Source organism: Polyodon spathula, chromosome 22 (genome assembly GCF_017654505.1).
Source record: "Polyodon spathula isolate WHYD16114869_AA chromosome 22, ASM1765450v1, whole genome shotgun sequence".
Taxonomy (NCBI): domain Eukaryota; kingdom Metazoa; phylum Chordata; class Actinopteri; order Acipenseriformes; family Polyodontidae; genus Polyodon; species Polyodon spathula.
In genome coordinates this window covers 22,630,114-22,656,047 of record NC_054555.1, presented here as the reverse complement: position 1 = coordinate 22,656,047, position 25,934 = coordinate 22,630,114, and the positions used below count along the sequence as shown (strand labels likewise).

Below are 25,934 nucleotides of genomic sequence, written 5' to 3'. Positions count from 1 at the left end.
TGGATCTGATCTACAGTATCTCAAGATTACAGCATAAATTTGTTTGCCGCAATTAATAATAATACAAAAACCACAAACACCTTGGAACTTTATCATATTGTTATTTTTACTTAATTACATTAGTGTGCGTGTATGTGTGTGTATATATTATCCGAAGCATCATCAACAAGTACAGAGAAACATCATCTGTAATTGACAAACCCAGGACTGGAAGACCCAAAAAGCTTTCTTAAAAAGGATGAGCAATACCAGATAACAAAACTGGCAGAAGGCACATGTGTCCTTCTCCATCCATCAACAGTTCAAAGCACCTTTGACCGTTGTTCCATAATCCAGTTTCTGTGTTCTTGTGCTTATTTTAGCCTTTGTTGGGTTCCCATTTCTTAACATCCTTTAAGTCTGATTTCAAGAGTGACCTTCGTACTGCTGATTTGATGGACAACGACACCTGTGCCTTTTGCCAGTTCTGTTATCAATTCAACACTTGTCTGCTTTCAATTCCTTAAGGATATTATCTTCAAGTATTGCTCATCCTTGTTAGACAGCTTTTTGGGTCTTACAGTCCTGGGTCTGTCAATTACAGATGATGTTTCTCTGTACTTGTTGATTTATCTTCGGATACCACACCTTGAAAATGAAGTGATGCGAGCTGTTTCATTCAGTGTTTTTCCTTCTTTATGCAAGTCATGGTTGTTCTAATAGTAGAAAACACTAGTTTGTTGAGTAAATTGTTGATGCTCATAATGCATCAGAGTAGAAAAATGCAACATGTCTAAGACTTTTGCACAGCTGTGTGTGTGTGTGTATATATATATATATATATATATATATATATATATATATATATATATATATATATATATATATTATATATTATATATTGTAACACAGACTGCCCAGTGGTGCACCACATTGTTGCCCCTTTCAAAGCAGAACCCAGGACCCAGAAATAGAAATTTAAAAGCGCTTGCGCGCTATTTTTAATAAACACACAAAAAAAAATAAACACCTAGCTCCTGTTCGGAGCACTAACTGAACACACAAGCAGGAACCTAAACAATAAAACAGGACAGCTAAGCTGTTTACCTGTTACACAACTCTAACAAACCAAAACACACAAAAAGGCTTTCTTTAAATACCCTGCACTTGGCTATAATTTACAATAATCACCAGGTGCAAGGGATAATTAATAATAAAACAATTAACACAAATATAATTAAATTAAACCAATGTGCATTTGCACATTTTTTTTTCAGCAGGGAGAAAATGAACCCTGCTCATTGTGTGTGTGTGTGTGTATATATATATATATATATAGAGAGAGAGAGAGAGAGAGAGAGAGAGGTATAGTTATACTAGGTAATTGCCCCAGTTAACACCAGTAAGCCCTTATAGTCAAATTTCTGTTAAGATTTCAAGTGTATACAACTAGAATTATGCAACATTCAGCATCAATAAATGATCTTAATTTGAACCTAATTGTGCCATTGCTCTGCCACTATGGGACACACAGTGCTAAATACTGCAAGCAATATAGCAGGCATTTCCAAGCAGTACACGTTTCTCAGAGTGTATTACACACTGCCCTTCACCAGGGGCTCCTTTGCCTTTCATCAGAGTCTGCGTTTCTATTTTTCCCTTGCGTATGATCACTGTGGTGCCTGAAGGCTTTGGTCTAATAACTACAGTGCATTTCAAGATAATTTAAGGATGATGACAGCTTACAGAAATGTTTTAACTGTTATTCAGCTGTAGCCACCTACTTACAGTGATTGTCCTTACACAGAAGCGGGTAGGAGTCAATGTTAAAAGTGCTCAGTCGTTCTCAGACAAGCTGTATATCTCAGTGCTGTCGAGGGGTCATTAGCAAACACATATTTTAGAGCCACCAGTACATCATACTCTGCAATAACCTTGTGTGATGAGTAAGATTGGAATCAAAAGTGAGCGATGGCCAAAAGTTTTGCATCTGCTTATAGCGTTGACTAATTTTGCTTAATAAAGTCGAAAGAAACCTGCTGAATAATGTTACATTAGAGTGAAAACTATTTTGTCTGTATACTGTCAAAAAAACACTGCATTAGTAGAACAGATCTATTTTCTCTAAATTCCTGTGTTTGGATCGCTGGTCTCCAAGTGCTTGTCCAGCACACACAGGCTTGTTTGTTTGTTACCAGAAACAGTTGGCTCCTTGTTCTCCACTATGCAGCCAAGTGTGTCATTTTAATAAAAGTTGAGTAACACTGCTCTTGTTTCAGTACACAGTTTATTTACCATTTTCCTCATATCTGCGTCATGAAGACCGGTTCACCTTCAGGATGGAATAGCATTTCTGTTTAGAGTTCAAATGTTTTGTGTTTTACATTAATTATACTGCTAAACAGCTTGCTTATTTGTACATTTTTTTAAAAGTCAAATTTCATATAAAGCTTGCAATATTTCTGTGTTTCCCAAGCACTTTTTTTACGTATCCCTAGAGAAAGGAGACATTTTATTTAGCTGTGTCTTGAAAACCGCTCATCCAATTGTGATGAAACTTGGAAGTTCCTGATCAAATATTCTTCATGGCATTTGGATCTATGGTGAGCCTTTGTTGGTTCATCCATCCATCCATCCATTAATAGGTATGCCATACCTACAGTTTACATATCGATAACTGCAGTCATCCAGTTGTGGTTCAGGTTGGTATGGACATTCCTTAATCCGTTTTATAAATGTATTAGAACTGTTCATCGGATTGTAATGACATTAGTCTGTTGCAGTGCACTGCTTGAAATCGTTGTATACTGTTCAGATGATCCTGTAAACTGCTAATGGAATGCACTGCTAATCTCATTAAAATGTTGTCTGTTGTCTTGGGACGCTCCTGTGCTTGGTTCATTAGCACTGGCTGCCCTCCAGGGAATGGGCGAGCCCCAGTGTTGCTGAAGCTCTGCACTGCAATTTGCTGTAGAATTTGTCAGTGTGGTCTTTTGTCAACAAGACTCGATGAAAAGAAACAGGAAAAGCACCCAGGGGTTCATTCTTACGAAAGTGATCGTTATCGCTGAGAGAAAGTATTAAAAAAATCTTCTTTTGTCAAAAAGATTCATGTCGAAGGGGCCGGTTTTTAAAGTTTATGGAACTACTAACTTTTTATTTATTTACTTTATTTATTTAGATCATTCTGTGGATTTGGGGAAGCGATTCCTGTGCTGGTTTGTGTTGCTTGCAGCATGTTTTTCCTGTCTTTATCACTTCTTTACCAAATATCTTGGTGTCCTTAGATAGAAATTGTCTGCTCTTCAAATACATGCTAATTGTTTTAATGAGCATTTCACAAGAGCTGTGCTACCCCTAAAATGTTCTGCATTTTCCAGCAATGACTGGGGTGAAACATTTATAATCCCCAATCATGTTCCCTCTTCAAATAAAATTCATTTTGCAGACGTTCCCTTTAGCAAGCTGAAATTGCTTGCTGTGTGTCTGACAATCCCAGACAGGCAGGTCATGCAAGGGGACCACATTAACCTGCACTGATTTTCTCGTGTCGAGCTTCTTTGACCTTCCGGCATTGATTCTGTGGTTTAAAGCTCCTTCTCTTTGCCGTTCAGGACGCAAGCTGAGATGGCCCACACTTGTCGAGGCACCATTAACCTGGCCATGGCTCACATCGACACGGAGGACTCGTGCAACATCGTACTGACCAGCGGGGGCCGCTCCTACCACCTGAAGGCAAGTTCGGAGGTGGAGAGGCAGAGATGGGTCACAGCCCTGGAGTTAGCAAAGGCAAAAGCCATTGGAATGATGCACGAACAGTCAGGTAGAGTCCAGAGCAGAGCCTCTGCATGGGAGCTAACTATTAAAGCATGGGAGCGGAGTCACAGTTTCTTCATTTTCTGCTAAACAAGGTTTTAAAATCTATTTCCATACCTCAGAGTTTCAGCTCTGGTGGACCACATTCTGGGGAGGTGTTTCCTCCATTTGTGGTTGATACATAAACCATATGTGATGGAGAAAAACATTCCAGAGTTGTGTAACTCCGGCCCCACATGGTAAAACAACATTTCTAATGCTTGCAAATCTTTTGGGGATGTGGGGATGACAAAAAATATTAGTATTATTTTAAATAATAAACCCCCTGGGTCCACTAGAACTGAAAGGAAACAGGTTTTAAAACCTTGCTTTGCGCTCCTTTTAAAGTTTAACACAATGTCTGCAATCTCGACGCCGCATTGCCTTTAGAAACCTGTCACTGCAGGCTTTTGTTTTTCCTGTTTTGTTGACAGTGTGTTACAATGAACTCTTTCCAGTATCTGAGTCTAATAACAGACTCCTAGTTTAGCCCAGCAGATGTGGGTTTGCGGAACTGGAGGTCAGGATTCTGTCCTCAATAACTACCTCTGTGCACACAGATTCTTAAGCAACACAGCATGTGTAAAAAGAACATTATTACAGAGCAGCTGTTTGTATTGTTTCATCAGTACTTGGCTGTGGTCTGAGAGGGTTTACCAGTTGACACAGAAGCCGTTACATGATTCACGCTGCATTGTTGTGTGACTTTGGTTTGGCCTGCCTGGATGTAAGGAAGGCCTCGGCTAGTTCATGTATAGAAGTCCTGTCTTCTATACGTGAACACTGAGGCTGAACACTGAACACTGCCTTCCTGCCCTTCATGACCACCGACCTGAAAACCTGAACCCAAAAAAACATGTTCTATAGTGTCTTTTCATATGGGGTGTTATTTATGAATTGCCCTGATTTTAGTTGCAGACACCTATTTATATATATAAAGTGTAAAATAAAAACTCTAGACAAAGTACACAGATATATGTTTTGGCTTGCTTTTTTTATTTTTTTTTTACCAGTCTTGTAAAGCTCACTGGGAGAGGCACTCCGGCATTTATTAACCCTTATGTATTTGTTTCTGTAAAGGCAGGGCCTGCACACTGTGACACCTATCTCATAACACCACAGGAATCCTCAAAATGTATCTGAAAAGGATAGTTTAGAACAGCGACATTGTATAATACGTAATTTATTACAAGTTTAATATTCCTTGGGTAGAGTTGACGTGCTGTTTTGAATGTGAATGATTGAACACAACAGAAAGCAGAGTAGTAATAAAAAAAAGGTAATTTTAGGACAGTTCAGCTCCATCAGGGGTTGACTCAGCATACTCACAGCATTGTGGTGTTCCTGATATTCAATATTAAGGTTATTATCAGCAGTCCCAAATATATCAAGACATTACATTGCCTCTTGACCAATATGCTGTGTACTAACCAAAACTGTAAATTGGAAAAATGCTAAAAATAAATAAACATAGGGCAGTTAAACATTTCAATAAAGTGTTAACCAATTAAATATATTGGCTACATTGTCAAAACAAATATTCAAAATCCTAGAATAAATTGTTAAGACTACATTGTGACTGGACCCTGACTGGTCCTGATAGCAAGGATTCACTGTATTACTTATTTATGTATTTGTAATTATTTATTTTTTTTGTCCTTCTTTGCTTTTTTTTGTTTCTTTTGATTTTCTGCAGTTTGTGCCATGCTGTTTGTTTTATATTGAACCTTGATTTTTATGCTGTTTTTCTTAAACACACAGCCAGTTCATATATATCGCACTGCCAGCACTGTTTTCACTTCTCCCCCATCATTGTGTAGTTGAATTATTCATTAAAAAAATCTTCTTGTTTTAAAAGGTCCCTGAAGGTACAACACTACAGCATAGCCCTACCAGTTTTGAATATGAAATACAACATTGCACAGTCGCAGTGTTTACAAGAAACATTACCTTTGTTGTAACCCATGTTGTCAGTATCTCAGTGTTATTAGTCAACATAATCCAGATTGTTTTGATATTTTATTTGCACATCACAAATCACGAAGGAGCTGGAAATGTATTTCTTAACTTTAATTTGGGAACGTTTATCAGAAGAGAGAGCATTTGTCTTATGACCATCAGCAAAACAGTGGTTCATATTGAAATATTTCTCAATTTACAGACAAGCTCATGAACACAGCAGACTGTGCTGCAACACTTTAAATCCCTGTATTGTTATTCCTGTAGCTGTCCAGCAGGTGGAGCTTTGACACAGGAAATGGTTGAAAGCATCTGCTTTCTAATGCAGAAACAGTCCCAGCCCCTCAGTTGGTTTTTATTCTCAGTAATGTGCAACAGAGGCAAAACAAACACTTGCCAGAACACTGTATAGACAGCCTTGACCGCAATCTCTGATTCCCATAGAATCATCACTTTCTTGTGAACCATTATTAGTTTGTGCGGGTATGGATACAGAAGCACCTGTCAACCAAACACCCTATATCTTACTTTTGTATTGTGACTGAAACAGGGAGATTACAGAATACATGTCCGGGAATCCATTTCCATCACAAGTGAATCATTGTGGGGACAGTCTGGTTGCACACAAGTGTGTGCTACATGTTGCAGGCACTAACTACTTCTATCTCTGTGACAATGGGCTGGAGTTCTACTTTCCCTTATTCATTTGTGTTGAAAAAGTCTCTTGATTTAAGGGCAATGTGAAGATCTATGCAATTTAGGAGTAAAGGGACACATATGAAACTGATGCAATTGCAGCATGATTTTGCACCTAACATTAATAAGGCATAGCTCATTATTACAGAACAGTGAATGAAGTTCAGTATTACTCAGGCAGTACTACTGTAGACAAAAGGAATTATTTGTAATAGTTTTTGTGAGAGCAGGCATGCCTTTTCATTAGAGGGTGTATTGTCAGTATTTTGATTGCCTTTTTACATTTCCCTTACTTTTTTTCTTATTATATTTGCAGTCATTCTGAGTGGGTCAAAATTCTGTTACAATATTGAGTTATCGTCAGTTCTGAGCTTCCCCGGAGTCTGTCTAGAGAATCATATTATCATATAATCATATTATCATATTATCACATGATTTGAATGGATAATAGCAAAGAAAAATGGCATGAACTCAAGGGCAATTAACTTGATATTTGAAACTGCTTTTACCTGTAGAATAGATCTGTAAATTACAGCTCATCAGTGTGTATTAAATGTGTACATCATGTGTGTGTATGGGGAAAATTAATTTTACACTGTATTTACAGTACTGGTATAGAACACTAACATATCTTTGACATTTGCTTTGGAAACATCTTAACTGTTACAGTGATTTTAGCTAACAAATTAATTCCATACATTAAAAAAAATCTGTTTGCTGGCACTGTTTTCAGGTAGTCTTGCACTTGCAAACTAGTCATTTCACCCGGAGAGTAGAATTGTCCTCATCCCTTCAGGGCCTTCTTTCCTATCAGTAGCCAACCAGCTGCTTCCCCTAAAGACTGACATGCTTTCAGCCAGTAAGATGCCTTGACCCCAGAAGACTCTGCTGAGGTGCAGAAAGTAAAGCAATAACAGACTGGAAGGCTAGCAAACTGAGAACTTTCTTTAGTACCAAATGCCATGTTTTAAAATGTAAACACGTGTTTGCTATAAGATGTGTTTCTTTCTAAACTGCACAATTCAGGTGGTTATTATGAATGGAAGTGCACGACAGACAAGACTGATGCAAGTGTTTTGTTACCTACAGCAGCCTAGCTTTTTCTGGGTCTGTTTTAAGTGTTAATGCCTGATGGCCGTATTGAGATGAAGCCTCTTGTTTACAGGGCTGCACTGTTGCAGAAGCAGGAAACAGACAGACTCACAGCTGTTAAATGAGCGCGTTCTGTTTAATGCAGTCAGAACTTCAGCTAGAATTAATCCAGGTAAAGAAATTAAATCTACACTAACCTCTTTGAAATGTAATGTTATTAATTCACTCTTCCCAACCCCTGTTTCTATACTATACTTGTTAGCACTGTAATCTTTAAACTGGTATAAGGTTTTAAGTCCAATATCTCATCTGTTCTTAGCGCTAGAAATATTACCACAGATCCTTGTTGTGTGTGAATCTTTCCTGCTCATGTTCTGTTCCTTAATTAGGGATGTTTTGCTACAGATTAAAAGTTGCTGTTGCTTCCTTGTACACGGTTAATTCCCGTGCTGTGGGTTTACTCCAATGGTCGGGCAGTATAGGAAGTGATAATTATATACCAGGAAGGTCTTATCTGTAGGGTTGTACTGTACTTGAAAACTGTCCTGAATTAAAGTAAAACAATAGATTTGTATGATAATGAAAGGGAGGCCATCATAAGGCGCTAATTATAATTAAGAAAGTTAATTTTAAAGCCTTGATTGTGCTCTTTTAATGTACTAATATCTGCAAACTCAAGCTGCTGTTTTAATTTGCAGTTCTTTGATTAACACATCGCTGTTTTATATTTTTATTTGATAAATACATGGTTTAATATGCATTTACATACCCTGTAGTTCCAGTATTATTGCTAGCGTGCCCGGTCCATCAGTCCCAGAGATCCTGTTTTCAATTGAAAATGCATCTTTACTAACAAAGTATTTCTTTCAAGACTGTAGAGATTTTTAGATCTGGATTATAAATGGATGTGCGTGGCTGAGAAAATGTATGGAACTATTTTGTTTGCATCAATTACTTTGAATTCCAGCTTTGTCCAGCTTAGAACTGATGCAGAAATCTAGTAGGTTGAAATGATGGCTTTAGTAACACCGTTCTTAGTTTTCATTAGCGTAATAGCACTTTCCCTTAAACCTGTAGAGATTCCTGTTATCAGTTTCTGTTTGATTATCCCTTGACTTTCCCTTAGTCTAATTGGAGCACTTGACTTCCCCTTTATATGTGAAAAAACACATTCTGTACCCCCATTATTTTTTCTGCTTGTTTATAGATAAACACCTGTGCTTATATTCAATAATAAAGTCATGCTAAAATGTAATCGGGATTGAAAATGATAATTACAGTAGTAAAAACAAAGGAGTCTTGCAGAGCTCTGTGTTTGTGCAGTTTTTTTAGGTGACCACAAGAGGGGGCGCTATAACCAGAAACAAGCCATTGGTGTTGAATGTCGGAATACATTTTACAGGAGGTGGCACTGCAGGTAGGAAAGCTGGGAGCTTTCAGTGCTGGGTCTGATTGAGCTTTAGCACAGACAGATTTAATCTGAATCGGCATGTCAGTGACATGCGACCCCCTATCTGTAAAATCAGTGATCAGTACAGTGGAAACATAAATCACTATGACCTAAATCCACTGTGTGCACAGGTAAAAATGTAGTTCGACAAAAGCACCACAAATATCTGGTGCAATACTAAGAGCTGTCAGTCAGTTCGCATGCCTTACAGGTAGCTGCTATTTCACTTTATAGAAAAAGCTTTCTTCAGAGTAGTTTTGTGCCTGATACTGTATTTTCAAATGGAAAGCCGTGTTTTTGTTGTGATTCTTTTATAAGTGCATGGCATGTTTGATTTGTGCAGTGATTTCATTAAATGTGCAATGATTTTCATTTAGAGCTATTTAACCAAGCCCTTTTTTAAACAGAGGTAGCCGCTCTGCAATGATTTAGTCATTTACCATGGATCATAAAACCCCAAAAGTGGACTGTAAGCTCTGAGGCTCGAATCACACTGGCAGTGATCTGCAGGCCTGCAGCGCACACATCTCTGCTTCATTAAACAGCTGGCAGAGCCTGCATAGATATTATCAGGGATGACACTGAAATTGCATATTTCTCTGGACTGATTTCCATTAGGAATTGTCTGCTCGGGGAATGCTCTGCAAGAGTTGTCTAACCCTCGACAAATTCACTTTTCACACATACAGGTGTAGCAGAACTTTTACCAGCCTCCAGCTGGTCACAGGAGAACCAGCAATACCCTTTTAAAAGTTTACCACACTAAATTTGCATGGCAAATTTTCTATGGTTATACTATGCATTTACTATAGTTTACCATGGCATGCCATGTTTTTTGTCATTTTTTCCCATACCTGTGCATTACAATGCTTGCCTTTGTTTTTTCTATGCGTTCACTGTGCTTCATTACACTTTGCTATGTTTTACAATGGAACATTTTTATTGATGTAAGGTTCATTCATGATGGTCAAGATTTGGGCACACATACACCAGATGGCCACTGTGTTAGGACCTTTTACCTGATAAGTTTGGGCCACCATTTGCCCTGATCGCAGTCTTGACATGGCATAGACTTCACAAGGAAGGTGGACTTGATCTGCAATGATCCTTAATGAAACTACAGCTTTTGTTCCGCCTTCCAGAGTAATAAAGGGGCCCTGGGTAAAACAGGAGAACATGCAGTGATGGGCGTCTCCACTAGATCAATGCTGGCAGGGATATGCATCCCAGCAGGGAATAATGAACCTGAAGTACAGAACCAGAAAATGCAATCAAACAGTACAAAGGGAAAACGGTCATCAGTTATAACAGCACGAAAGCTTGTAGAGTGCGTATTTTTGGACAAGGTTGGCGTTTTGGATTTCCGGAGAAAGCTGGTAATGAAAGTGTTTTCATGCTTTGTGAATCCAGGGCACTGCGTGAGCCCTGCTGGCTGATAATATCTCCCCACAGACTTGTTATATCTCAGGGATGTGTGTTTAGGTGAGGGATACATGGAAACAGCTGGGCAGGATTTCATTGCAGCCCGTCATTAGAGATATTTTTAGAATCACACCCGCCTTTGTACTGGTGATAGCTGAATTCAAGAAGACATCGCTGCAAACATCAAGGATGTGAGTATTCTCAATAATAAGGATGGTCTGCTATTTTATAGTTTTGACAAGCAGAATGTGCTTATATAACGTACGTTTGTGCCATTGTTTGCTAATTGTGTGACGTAAGTTTTTTTTTTTTTTCTGTAAAGTGCGGTGGAGCCTGTAAGTATGTACATGTTCATGTTGGATTGCGGCTCAGTTAAAACACCAAAGTTTGCTTTGCCGGATCAATGGCAATACAGTAGATCTGTACTTGGGCAATGGTAGGATAACGGCAGCTGCAATGGGAAGAGGCTGCCATTGGTAGAATGGGACCACAATGAGTGTCCATATACAGTACTGCCTGTAGTCATGACTGCTTAATCTGTCTGTTGTCCATTACCACCATTACTACGATTGGACAATGATAATATTTACAGTTATTGATCGTTCACTAAACACACTTTTTCACAGTCTTCTTTTAGGTGGTTGGCTTTTTAAAATGAAACCATACCACTGTTCTCTTCCACAATAGAGAGAGGACTGAATTAAAGTATTTTATAAAACTGCCCCTGGCATATAATTCTTGACAAATGGGATGTCTACTAAAAGACAAAGGAAGAACCCATCTAGGCAGTCATCTGTGTATTACTTTAGTATAAATACATGTTAATTTGGATTCATATGTTGTTTTTTTCTGACTTTATGTGAACGAAAAGACACACATTTGCCTATTTTCCCATTGGAAATAGTGATATTTTGAAATATCACTGTCCTGGTCACAAAAGCAAAGTTTGTGGGGAATAATAGCCATGTTCTATACTTTTGAGGCATAAGCAATTAGGAAATAACACTTACTACCCAGGAACAAAAAAAAAAAAACATTTTTGTTACACAGTGTTATCAATAATATTCTGTTAGTCAGCTATTGTTCCAGTCTTCACATTCCATTTTCATTTGTTTCATTTAACCTTTATTTTACCAGATAAGAAGACTGGGAACAAATTATCATTTCAAACGGCGATCTGATCAAGAGGCAAACACCATTTTGATTTGAAATTTATTCCAGTCATAAGCAGCTGCAAACTGAAATGAATTACACCCAAAAACAGTGGCCATAGTCTGATCTTAAATTGTAAACTGAAGCAGAGAACTGTAACAGGTTGTGCAGATATAGTGCAGTTTTCCCAAGCAGGGTTCTATAAACTAACCTAAGCCAATGATCTAGTTATAAATCTTATAAGAGAATGATATAAAGCATTAAGCTTCCCCAAAGCTTGACTTGCGATCTAGTGAAAATTTAATTTAAATTTAAATTTCTTAATGCCAAAGATATAATGTCACCAAGGTACCAAATCATCAGGCAGTGTGAAATGCTGGCTCTGTAGCCATTGTGCTGCATTATCTGGTGGTCTGCTAAGAGTGCTTCTAAAGTTTCTTCAGGGTAATACACTGGGATTGTAATGCGATCTTGTGGATCAGACCTTTTTGTAAGGGGTTAAATTGCCCCAGTTAAAAACACTTTCAAGTTATTTTTACACTGTGAAGTCAGTCTTTGGTTATCCTATTTTTTGGCCAGAGGCCAGTTGCCTCTGAGGTTCCCTGTCTTCTTTGTCTGATTGAGGCTTCCACAGACACTCTGCTTGGCGTTACCTGCTTTAACACCATCTGCCAAACCACAAATCATTGCAGTATTTATAGCAGCCCATCTGTGTCACAACTATAAATCTGATGATACTGTTAGGTATGACTTGCTAGCCTCCATAAAAATAAAAACAGGATTAGTTATCGCTGCATATATAAAGAATTTTTATGTAGGGTTTTAAAGTAAAGTCTTGCCTGGTAAAGGCACAACAGTACGGTGTGCTGGGTGAGTCCTACAGTCAGAGGAGCGCAGGTTCCTGGCTCTGTAGATCTCTGGGTGTTGCACTGGCTTCGTCACCCCTACTGGCCAGGTACCTAGTGAGCTTGAGCAAACACCTGCAGGGCAGGCCTTTGTCTTCCAAGGGCCGGTAGCTCATCTGCTGTCGAGTTCCTGGCTGTAAAGAGGTGAGTGGCTTGTTAGTGGGGTCGGAGGCCACTGTCATTCATTTCTTTGAGCTGTTGTGGGACATTCTAGATTGGGGAAAGTGCCACACTACAAGTAAGAGTCGTGTTGGAAGGCTGCTCCAAGGTCGTCAGAGTTTATCAGCAACAACACAACCGAAGGAAAGTGGTTGCCTTTGCCCACAAACAGTAAATGATGGACAGTGGGAAAAGACGGTAGAGAGGCTTGGCTGGTTATGGATATCTGTGGATAATGGATATCTCGAGAGACCTTCAAGCACTTTGTGGAGTCTATGCCACATTGTGCCAAGGCTGTGATCAGGGCAAATGGTAGCCCAACTCTGTATGAAATACAGGTCCTTATAAAGTATCCATGCAGTGTGTATACACCTTTTTGAAGGTAAAGACAAGCTAATGTCTTCTGAATGCTGAAATCGATTTGTAACTGTGGCGTGTTGTATATTTGGTAATATCTTTAAATGTCTGTTACTATGTAAGAGCTCTGTGTCTTTCCTCTTGGGACAATGATGCAGTTATGTGCTGTGAGTCTCAGTTGCCTGCGGCCTGTTCTTGGTTCCAGTAATAATTCCCATTCAATGATGTGGGACCATGGCAACCTCCCCTTATGCCAACACAATACATCACAGTGTCTCTCAATATCCCTGTTCTAGTAGCAGATTACTTCAGTATTAAAGTAAGTTGAGTATAATTCTAGTATAGTAGGTCTTACCTTATATGTATTGCCATCATTTCAGACGCACACATTATTGTCAACTTTGTATTCGTTTTTTTTTGTTTCAAAGCTGTTAGTGAAGAAAATGTTTTTATAACTCCTTGCAGGTATTTCAATGCTGCTCTTTTGTGTTACCACATTCTACTGCAAGTGGTTCTATGAAGAAATGCGAACAGCATTGAAAACATGTTCGTCATAGTGAAAGTGGCAGCTGTATTTTTTTGAGAGCACAAGATGAAGAGTGAGGCTTCTGGGAGTTCTTTGTAACGGAAATAAATGACTGAAATTCTGAATAATGTTTCTGAGAAATGTATGTGTTAAAAATTAATATTCCCAAGAAAAGTTTGTATTAAAAAAAACAAAAATTGTAAATTGTTTTGTCCTTTTAAGGAGAATTAACTTCTCTGTGCTTGTAACCAGGCCCTAAAACATTTGAACATTTCGACATCAAAGTGGTTTATTGTAGAATTTAGATACCATAAAACTTCTTAAGTAAGTAGTTTCACATTATTTTTTTTTCTTCTGTTCCCTTTTACATTTGTAATCATTCTGAGTGGTTCTTATTGATACTACTCAAATACTATGGTTTAAAGTGATCCATTTTACACATCCATTTGCATCATAGGTCTCAATTGTGCAGTTTTGAAAGAAACATATTATAGCAAACATGTATTTCCATTTTAAAACATGGTATCTGCTGCTACACTCTGTTAAAGAAAGTTCTCAGTTTCCATGCCTTATAATCGGGAAACCTTTACAGTTCCTGGGCCATTTCACCTGAGCAGTGTCTTCTGGGTCAAAGCATGTTGCTGGAAGCATGTCATTCAAATGGAGAAGCAGCAGGTTGGTTAATGACAGTAAAGAAATCCATAGAAGGGGGAGGACAATTTCTCTAGGAAGTGTAAGACAATCTAAAAGCATAGCTTGCAAACTGAGATTTCTATAACTTCATGTAGTACCAGATATCATGTTTTTAATTCAAATACATGTTTACTATGACATGTTTCTTTGAAAACTTCACATTTGAGACCTACTGTATATACCCTGCAATTACTGTCACAGCGCTTTGACCGAGTTCAGGAGCTGCTGTTCGTGTCTAGTTGGCTGCCACAGACATGTGTAATGTAGGATACATCACTAATACACATTTCATTTGCTTTATAACACGTAGTACACTACTTAGTTTAATTGTGCTCCATTCTTTTATAATAGAAAATGATGCCTGTACAGACACAGGCTGTTCTGATAGATTCTGTATCAACACCTCCTATCTCTGTCATCGTTTGAGACACCTGGAGCTCCTTTTCAAAGAGATTATGTTACTGTGCTGGAGGTTGAGATGGGAAGCTGCTGTAGGGAGTAAACCAGATTAGCACCACAGGCTAGATTTTAACTTGTAATCCTTTTATCTACAGGCAAATATAATATATCGCCAACTGAGCTACTCAAGCCTGCAACCATAGCTCTCTACATTGATGGTGTCCAGAATGTACTGGTCATGCAAGCCCATTTCCACAAAAAGTATGTGCTACGTATCAAAGGTGTTTCCATTTCAGTTTTCGCCCAAACTATAAATATTACTGGAATTGTATTCAAGTTATATCTGATTTGATGTAGTATGAATACACAAGGGGTTGTTCTTTGTGAATTAGTCTGCTGTAAATAGGTTGTGAAAAGCCATTCAGGCAGGCAGTGATACTGGTTGCCATGGAGAGCAGTGCTGGCATACCTTCTGAGGGGAAGGAGGCTGAAAGTGTGGGATTGCTACTGACAACAGCATGTTTATTACTGCTGTAGATGCATGTAGGAATCGGTAACGTAACCCTGAACACAGATTACAAGAGATACTGTAGGACCTGTAATGATCTGTTGTGTACCATGTGGTAGATATATTTTTTGTATGTATTTTTATTTTAAAATTTTAAACCATCCCCTTACTTAGTGGATCCTATGGCACTTACTTGAATATTGTGTTTTTGTATTTTTGTGTGTGTTAAGGCGCTTTGTCTTTTGAGTTCAGGAGCTGCTGTTCAGTTTTAGTTGCCTACCATAGACATATATAATGTAGGCTACTTCCAAGTGTCTTTATATTAGTAAGTGCCAGCGCCATCTAGAGCACTGCTGTGTATTACAAGCAAAACAAAAGAAAAGGTGTTCCTGTGACTTTTTTTCAGATGATGTGATCAGTACACAACTGTATGCTGTGATTCTCTGCATCAAGTTCTGTTACACGCATTCTTTGGTAATTTTGAACCATTTCACTTCAACGTCTTTTTGGCCTCCAGGCCGTGTCAATAATACAGACCACGTGCTTTTTCGCACGGCCATTTACTTTGCGTTTACAAAGGGTTGGTTCAGAAAAAACAAACTGGTTTTATAATGATATCTCCATGTGGCTTTTCTGAAAGTGTTGTGAGTTAAACCACTTTCAAAATCCTGAAAGCTATCCCCGGTAAACAATTTTTAAAAACAACGTTATATGTTTTTTCTCTACACACTGGACATTCTTCCTAAAAGCTCTTCCCTATGGTGAATTGAGTGGGTAGATTTCTGAAATGGCTTTGGTTAGGTCTGAGTATCCTTCACTGTTAACTGTGCTGTCAGTTTTTTATTGTCTGTTTTCCTGGTAAAAGCAAAAGCAGTGAACGCTAAAGGTAGCCAAGCATGAACCCTGCGAGGAGGCGCTTGTTCAATGCAGTACACTTTGTCATGGTGTGGAACAAAGGTAGTGCTTGTAAAGCAATCTTAAAAATTCACATCATTGTGTTAGTCAATTAAAATCTTCAGTTTTTTACAAGCATTCCTGGAAGGAAATGCAAATCTGCACTTACTAGTGCTAATATCTCATAACCTATTCCAGCTAGCAAGTTCACATTCACAGTCTTAATAAAACTCCTTGCACCCTTTACTTTCACCTGCGACCTAAGACGACTCCCATATTGGAGTCATGTGGCTTTTTGGTTTAAAGGCTTAACGCTTCAAGATACTGGCTTTGTTTTGTTAATTTTTTTGTATTAACTTTTATTGATTTTGTTTTCATTTATATAGGTGTATAGTGCTGTGCCATGTTGATGTAAATGCATAGCATATTGCAGTATGCATTGGGAAAGCACAGTAAACTGTGTTCAAACATGAAATGCTAAACAACTTAGATTTGATATGTACTGTAGCATAAGCATGGGAAACCACACATTACTGTGGAAAACTTTCATAAGGTTGTGGTAACTGATTAATTATTGCAGTAATATATTAATTCAAATGATAGGTAATCTATTCTATTCATGTATAATTGGATCAGACACTGGAGCAAAGCATTGTTTTGTAAATATTAAATATAAAATGAATATTAAGTATTAATGTGGGATTTCAGCACAAACTGTAGAAAATATAAACATGAGACTAGAGTTCTTGTTTGTGCTCAACCCCACTTTCCACAAACCACAGGATCAAGTACATCTGGGTTAGACAGTTAAGAAAATATACAGTAGGGTCAGTTTTATGTGGATCATTTTCTATTGGCAACAAATACTGTATCCCTAGTAGATTCTTTCTATTGTTTTGCTTTTACAATCTTCATAAAAAATCTTCTCTGCTCATTATTTGGTAATTTGTAAGGTTTTCATGTTATATATATTGGAGAAACCTCAGCTGATTCTAATGTAGGACAGTCAACGTGGACACCACGGTACTTACTCATTACTGACACAGAGCTTAATAAGGGTTTTATTTAGTTTTTTTTTTTCAATTCACACATTAGTGGTAGTATCTTTGACATCAGTCCTTTGGTCTTCTCATCAATAAAGACATACAACAGGTCATATTAAGACGTGCAATTACCATGCTTAGAATGAAGTAATACATCATGTTTATTAATTGTTATTCCAATTGCATTACTCGTGCTGGCAACTCCACTGATAGGCGTATGGATCATTAATCACAATATTCAAACGAAGGTCACTGTATCAACAGAGCTGCTGAAATTATACTTGGTAATCAGAGTCGTGTAAGAGTTTCCCCCAGGGACTCATTTAAGAGCGGAAATTGACACCCATTCCTACTGCAAGCAGTATTTCTAATTCCAATTATGAGATCAGAATATATAGCAAATCATCTAGATAGAACACATTAAAAAAACATCAGACATAAATCTAATGACCTGCAGGTTACATGTCTTTCACCTCTAGAGACCAGGGTTTAAATCTGGTTACAAATGAAATGTTGAAATGAGTTAGGTCACGTGCTCCCTCAATGCAAAGTGCAATTTAATTTCAAACGTTTACGAACGAGAGGCCATACGTGCTCATCTGGTTCTTGGTAGCTACTTTGAGCTAGGTAGCCCATTCCATACCCTTGAACTCTCCATTTAATTCCTGGTCCTCTGGTCCTGGTTTCTGCACTTAAAGCATTGCCTAGGGTTAACTTAAACACTCTGTGTTTCCGGCTAAGTACATTCAGTTTGCTCTCCGCAGGACTTTCCAATGTTCTATTGGTAACATGGTGATCAGAGTTGAACACAGTAGTCTAAGTGGAGTCTCAGTATTCTAAATGCAGTCTCATATTCCAGCCCATTACTTGCCACTTTCTACAAGCAAAACTACTACTACTGCAGCAGATACAATTTTATGCATAAGGAACCCTAACCAAAAGAGAAATGACAGATTTTAGAAAACTCCATTTAGATATTTTTAATACAGTTCTGGAATAGATAGATAGATCATATATATATATATATATATATATATATATATATATATATATATATATATATATATATATATATATATATATATATTGTAAACAATCCTTTGCACTCACACGGTTCGTTGCCCCATTAAAGTAGACCCAAGACTCAGAAAATGGATTTTTTTTTTTTTTACGGCGCTGACACACACTTTTTAATAAACACAGAAATGAAAACAAAACAAACACCTAGCTCCCTCTTGGAGCTCTGACTAAACGTAGACTGGTTCCTCACTAAACCACAGGACGGCTAAGCAGTTTACCTGTCACGCAAAAACTCAAACTCACGTTCCACACAATACCTTCCTTTGATACGACCTACCTACCGACCGACCGACCGACCTACCTACCTACCTACCTACCTTCCTACCTTCTTTTCTCTCTCTCTCTCTCTCTCTCTCTCTCTCTGAGTGAGAGTGAGAGTGAGAGTGAGAGTGAGAGTGAGTGTGAGTGTGAGTGTGAGTGAGTGTTGGGGTCTTTCCTCAGCAGCCTAGAACAGACTGGCTGCCTCTCTTAAATACCCTGCACCTGGCTCCAATTTACAATTAGCACCAGGTGCAGGGGATTAACTAAACAATAAAAACAATTAACACAATTCAAAACCCTTAGCCCATTCACCCACAGTGCATTTTCACATGGTTTTAGCAGGGAGGAATTTTAACCCCCTCCCTGCTATCTTACTATATATATATATATATATATATATATATATATATATATATATATATATATATATATATAATCACCTTTAGTGGTTAATTATTAACACAACAGATGATTATTTCTATTGACTTTATAATGACTACAAAAAAGCTTGAAAAGACATGTTGTGATAGCGTTCGCTCTTATAAAGCTGTGTAGCTAGTGTGCCTACAGTGGAGCCAGCCTCACTGTTCCAGCTCTTCTAAGCGGGGGAAGAACAAAAGATCTTGCAGATTTAGCTAATGACAGTGCTTGAGGTCACTGCAAAGGGTATAATTGGTGGGGTGACCTACTGGGACTGCGTATCAAACATGAACGATTGTAAATATTGTGTAACACTGCAGCTCAGAACAGTATGTAGTCTCATGTGAAAGCTTAATACCTGGTTGCTGGAGGATCTCCAGACATTGCTTTTGGGAGCTTCTATCCTCCGCCCGTTTGTCTAATCTGCTTTCTGATACAGTAGGTCACTAGGTCCTGGTGTCTTTGGAAGCAAGTCGGTCAGTCCTGTGTGTTCATAAACATGGATCAACCGGGAATATGGGAATTCATGTGTTCTGTCCTTTTTAAGGAATTGTAGTAAATCAATAATGTAGAATGATGTTACCCCTTGTTAATGCTGAGGGTGTGTAGTTGAATGTGATCTGCTGTTGCTGTGAATAAATCCTCCTCCGATCTCGGTTTATAAAGTAGCTTGGTATGTCTACTTCTTGTTTAGATTGACTTTGATTCTGTGTTTCTGTCTTCACATCCTGGTGACTTTTTTTAAATTCAGAAGTTTAGAACACCCATGTTGCCTCAGTAGAGCTCTCAGAATCATGTCTAGCCTCCAGGTACATCTGGCACACCAGAGTGTAACCATTAACCTTGCAATTGCTTTATTTCATAGTGATGTCAACTAGACTTGGAAGTCAGACATGTTCTGGGAGCTCGGTTGAGGCTGTAGGGGTGCATTAAGTCAAAATAAGAGGGCTGAAACTGAATATTATACAAAGTGAACCTAAACAAGAAAAAATATATATGGTCAAGATAACACATTTGTATACATATTTCAAACACTCCTTAGCGTAGTAATGCAAAAGCTCTAGTTGGAAGCTATATCTAACTAACAGCTTGGCTGTAGCAAAACATTAAGACAGTCTTCGGAAGTATCTTTAAAACTCAAAAAGGGAAGTACTACATTAAGACGTACGCTGTGATCTGCTAGTAAAAGGAGGTTGATCTTAAACAGCAGTTTTATTCTGCATTGAGTAACCAAGATAAGTACCCTGATTTCCAAGGAGGTCTTCCACTGCATTGAGGTACTGCAGTGGGCGGGATGGTGAAGTGGGCTTGTAACCAGGAGGTCCCCAGTTCAAATCCTAGCTCAGCCACTGACTCATTGTGTGACCCTGAGTTTAACCTCACTTAACCTCATTGTGCTCTGAATTTTGGGTGAAACATTGTTGTAAGTGACTCTGACTGATGCATTGTTCACACACCCTAGTCTCGTATCTTGTAAAAGTGCTTTGTCATGGTGGTCCACTAGGAAAAGTGCTATATAAAAATAGAGTATTATTATATCATCAGTCTCCCGTTGTTCATTGAAATGCATTGATAGTAACCAGGCAATTTTAAAGCTGCAATAACTTAATGTATATAATTACTTGATGGATAGTAACTAGTTAAAAAAAAGTCATTTTTAATATACCTTTCCTGTTTCATAATTAAGGTAAGGGAACCATGTAGCAGTTACCTATACTTGTAAATGTAGTGTGTTCATTACCATAGTGTGTGCATGTGTTACATACAATAAAATATAAGCCTTACGAAATGATAAGAATACTAGGTAAGATTTACATGTATTATTTGTTCACTTTAAGTGAAGCAGCAGTTTCTACCGTACCCTATCTGCACCTTGATTAATAGTCATTCCAGCAGCCCAGTGATTTGAAGCTCTGTTCTGGTAGAAATGCTTGGCTACCAAGCAGTGTAGGTTTATACAACCGTCAGATTAATCCTTAACTGTGCAGAGATAGCTCATGTCACCTGCATATTTGTGTTTTATCCATATTTTTAATCACTCTCATAAATGAGCCTGGTTAGCCACAGTTTATAGGTAACACGCACATGTGTGTCTGATTTAAACTAACAGTAAAAGCAAGAATGGATCAAACTGCAATGGAGGTCTTATTTCTGTCCCTGAGCCCATCTTAAACGTTTGCTCGACAATGGAGTTAATATTAAAAAGCTAAAGTTTTTAAAGGTATGTGTCCGACCCCTTAGTGATGTTTGTCTGTAGATCCCTATATTTGTGGATGCTACACTGGTGTGGATGAGGCTACATGTGTACAACATTTTGAGGGGTATAGAAAATACCAAAATATTGAAATAATAACCTTACACTGCACACTTTCTACTGTATAAACACTACAGCTGGCCTCTATAGCTGATATTTAATGTGGACAATTCTAAACATTTAACACTTAAAATGTTTACCCTCTAAACTGCTGATATCCCCCTCATCAAGTCTATGCATCAAGTCTGCTTTTCATGAGAGAACACTGTTCTGCCTTTAACATATTCATTTCTGGGTACGTTTGCCAGGGGATGTGCTGTAGCTATATTTGTTGAAGGGACTAGCACCTGTCCATGGTGCTAATTTGCAAAAAGCAGAAGAAATAGATTGCAATTGATTGATTGGTTAGTCTGGAGCTGCTGTGGGGATTTGCCTTGGTGCTGTCTCTCTCTCTCTCTCTCTCTCTCTCTCTCTCTCTCTCTCTCTCTCTCTCTCATATGTTCACACTCCCTCCCTTGCACTCTCGCTCTTTCTCTCTCTGTAAGCTTGTTCTCTAAACATTGAAGCCAGCTACAGATTAAGAGGGCTGAGTCCTGTATTAAGCAGCCTTTCTAGTTTTCAACTTCATCCAGCAGCTTTCTGGGTGATTTGCACAAGAAAGTTGTGAGCATTCTGCACTGGACAGAGCGGATAGGAGATAGACACAGTGGATTCTTCTTTTGTAAGTAGGAGCTTTTTATATTTAACTCGTTTAACCTGTTTAGATTCAGGACAGCAGGTGGGAGATGCACACATATTGATGGGGGTGCTGTTTATTTTCAGTTAAATGTGTACTGGAGTTTAAAAAAACCTTTAAAATGTTCCTTTTTGTGGATTTAAGCTCTTACATGTAAGCTTTACAATTGGAATTCAGTCTGAATAGGTGCAGATTTATAGCTGATTCAAAATGTAAAAATGTCTGTCAATATCAACGACTCAATTAGACTTTATTGTTTTGTAAGGAATTTGGTTTGTTAATTATGTCCTACAACTGTAATATTTATTTCTAACAATTATCAGTAAAGTATAATTACAATTCAAAATTATTTAGACAATATTTATTAGTTCCAAATAATACAGATTAAAACATACACTTTACAAACTTGAATTCTAGACTGATTAAAGTAGGTCACTAGCTTTTAAAACAATGGTTAGACTATTAGCTGTACAGTCAGTTGTTGTTGGGTCAACAGCAGCAGCAGAAAGTTAAGTGAACCTGACTAGCTGTGTCTGACCCCTTACTTATATACAAGCAGGTAATACAAACATACTGTAATTGCACATCACACTGTTCTCTAGCAAATAGCATAGCTTCCGTTCCCAAGGATTCTTGCATTCCTCTGGTGCTTCAGTTCCTGTTACCAATTGCTGTTTTCCTAGATTCTGTAAGCAATAGTTTAAAGGTTTTTAAAATATTTTATTGCACTTTAGAGTTTCTGTTACCTTAACCAAAATATCTGCACCTTTGATCTGAGTTAAGATGTTATTGCTGATTTCTTTGCAGTTTCATCAAGACAACAAGGTTATTCTTTTGGTGTCATTTATTTAAAGCAGTACTCTGGTGAATTATAGCCTGGCCTTGTTTTTGCCTTGTGTTATTTGCTAATAAGCTCACTGAGGACATTTTCCTGAGCCGGAGTGAGAGATTGCTCTCAAAAGAGCCACTCTGTGTTTTATATCATTGATTTTTTTAAAAATAAGTATCAGGCAGTCTCTGTGCTTTTTTTTCCCCCTGGTTTTCAGGCTGGTTTTAAAGTTATCACTGGTGCTTCTCTGAGTCGCCTATTGACAGTGCCAGCTTTTCAGCTTGCGATCATAAGCAGACCATAATGTGCCTAAACTTCATTGGTCATCTCTGCCTTCAAGCTTATCAGAATGCGCTGCCTGTCTCCATTAACTGGCAAGGTCAGGACTGCATCCAACTGTACGCTAGGAAACGCAAGCATGCTGTATTTTAAACAGAAACAAATAGACATGGCTTTTTCATTATGATTTTATTCCAGTCTTGATTTGGGAAGGAATTCTGTAAAATGTAGGTGTGTTTGTTAAAAATATACTGCATTAGTGGGGGGTTAAATTATTACTGAAAACTCTGTCAGGTGGATATTCTGACTATATTCTGATATTCTATATATATATATATATATTATATATATATATATATATCTATATATATATTTTGTGAAATATATATATATATATATATATATATATTTATATATATAATTTAGATATGCTGTTTTCCAAAGCTTTGGTATTGAATGATCCATGCATCAGTTTTGTGTGCTAGAACTTAAGAGCAATTTATTTTTACTCTCCTCATTACCTTTTTGTGAGTCTGCAGTCATTATGAGTAGTTCTTATTGCAATTACTAAACACTGTTGTGGTTTATGTGCTGGTCTGTGTGAAGGTGTTACCCTATTACTCTATGGCAGGCAACAAGAACTGTTCACTCAAGTGAAAGCACCTTAACACAGACTTCCATACAGCATTCACTAAATGCAGTCAGACAGGATGATGCCAAACATTATAAAAATAACTAAGACAATTAAATATGAAGGTACTTTAATAGAAACGACTGCTGTTCACCAAAACACATTTAATGTTACTGTGTGCTTGTAAAATGAAGCTAAACACAACATTGGTAGTATATGAATAGCAGGCTCTTAAAATATCTTTTAAATGTTATCTCCTTCACACTTTTGAGCCAGGGTCACATTAATTTGCTGGCTCAGGTGATATTGGACCTTGTCATTATCTTTTAAAAAGAAGCGTGCTGAAAAAATATGTGCAGTGAAGCAGGCTTCAGCTCTAATTTTCCCAAAGTGGCTCATGAGTTGACATGCAGGGGGCAGTAATGTGTATGCATACTGTCTCTATCAGTGTCAGGATTTCTGACTGTTTTTTCTGTTCTTTGTGTTGGTTCTCAAGCATTGCTTTGCATATTTGGACGGCAGTATTTTTGCTTGTTAGAAATAACGTAATACACTATAAAAAATACATTTGAAATCTTTAGCTAAAGCTGTGTTTAATACTATATGTTTAATAATTCTGAGTGTTTCTGGGTTCTGTTGCTCCAGTATTAAGTTTTTCTGCCTATACCTGGCTTTGAACTTGCATTCAGCTTGTCTGGAGAATCCTAACTGCTGGTACTGAACAGCCTTCCTCATTTCATTCAAACCATGTGACATTTTGTGACCAGTGTGCAAGCCCCTCCCATTTATATGTGTTTGTATATACATAGATTAAGTGAGACAGTTTTAAAGGTCACATTTTCACATGATTCCAGGGCTTCGCTCAACGCAGCTAAAGGCATCATACAAATTCAGAGGTATTAAGCATATCTTTAATTAAGTCATCTCCACTAAAAATTATCTGGATATCGGTGTTATGCCTAGGAGTGTTTTAATCTGTCTCTTCTGAAGGCCAGGGTGATCCTTCAAGAAGATATCGACATGCGGCTTCACAAATTTATGTCGCTGTTGAGTCTGAGGTGCTGGGTTTATCTGATGGGCTGTCAGCTGTAGCATTTATCATTGGGGTTATTATATTTATCATTGGGATTATTATTAAGACCTGTGGTGCATGACAGGGGTCGATTGGAATTGATATCCTTTAAAAAAATAAGTGTGATTTTTTTTTTTGAGTACTATATTAAAGTAGATTGTCAGTTGCAACTATCAAAGTCATGCCATCAAACTGACCTGCTGTGCACTTCTAGCAGTCTGTTCAGTGCCTTTAATTTCTTAGGCCATTTCACCTCAGCAGTGGCTTCGGGGGGCCATGCTAATAGCTACTGTACAAAGTCGTGAATAGACCAAGGAAGTGGGTGCCAACCTGAAAACAAGGGTTGCAAACAGAGATTTATTTAACCTAGTTTACTACCGGATATCATATTTCAAAACGAAAATACAGGTGTGCTATAAACCTGGCACAGCAGGTAAGATTTCTGGAATGACTTTGTTAGCTGCAAACCCTTTAAGGAGAGCAGATGGTGTGGAGACACAGGGGAAATTGGCTCAATTTAGAGAAGCTGCAGGGCTGCTCCCAGAGCTATGGGAAAGGACTGAATTAGTAACTCGTTTGTGAACTTCAAACTTATATATCTGGAGGATTAATGACATGCATTAAAAAGTCTTTTCGGAATAAATGCTTTGTTGTTTTTATATTGATGACCTGCATGTATTATTATTCTTATTCTTATTATTCTTCTTTTTTTTTTTTTACATTGTAAACATTTATTTTCCTCTAATTTGGACTTGAAATTGTCCCAGTAGTTGACATATTCAGGAATGTAAATATAAAGCCGCTATGGTCGATATTGTGTCTTCCTATACTGGGACCGTGTCCTGTAAATCATATAAAGTACACCAAAATTGTACATATAAGTAAGCAAGCAGCGCTTATTATATACAGTTGAGTGTGGTGCTGGATAAACACCCTCTATCAGATCTGCTGTCTTGCCCATCATAACTAAGTATGTTAAAAACTGATGCTTGTTACTCGGCAGACCTCAAGAGGGTTTTAATGGAGGGGAGGGGTGTAACAGGGGGAGCGCACTTGGTATTTGACGAGAGTTTCGTTTTACTTGCAGAGAAAATTCTTTTCTGTATCTTTGTTTGTTAAACACTGTGAAGCTATATCCCATTAGCTAAAGAGAGTAATGGAAATGACCTTATTACGATTCAACAAATCCTAAACCAGGCTAAGTGGATGCTTCCCTGACTAGATCCTCGTCTCCAGGGTTAGTGGTGAGTTTAACAGGTGAAGGAAGGCGACTGGCTTTAATC

The 25,934-nt window shown here is 37.9% G+C and overlaps 1 protein-coding gene across 5 annotated transcripts in view; it reads left to right on the top strand.

Moving 5' to 3' along the window:
* LOC121297086 (oxysterol-binding protein 2-like) overlaps nt 1-25,934 on the top strand; it is a 102,309-nt gene that overhangs the window by 9,312 nt on the left and 67,063 nt on the right. For 4 of the 5 annotated variants that reach the window (XM_041223104.1, XM_041223102.1, XM_041223103.1 and 1 more), the window contains one exon: nt 3,594-3,802. In XM_041223104.1, the coding sequence (XP_041079038.1) occupies nt 3,594-3,802 (209 nt within the window). Of the gene's footprint in view, nt 1-2,599; nt 2,682-3,593; nt 3,803-25,934 lie in introns of those variants that run through there. The other variant, XM_041223106.1, reaches the window with a different exon arrangement.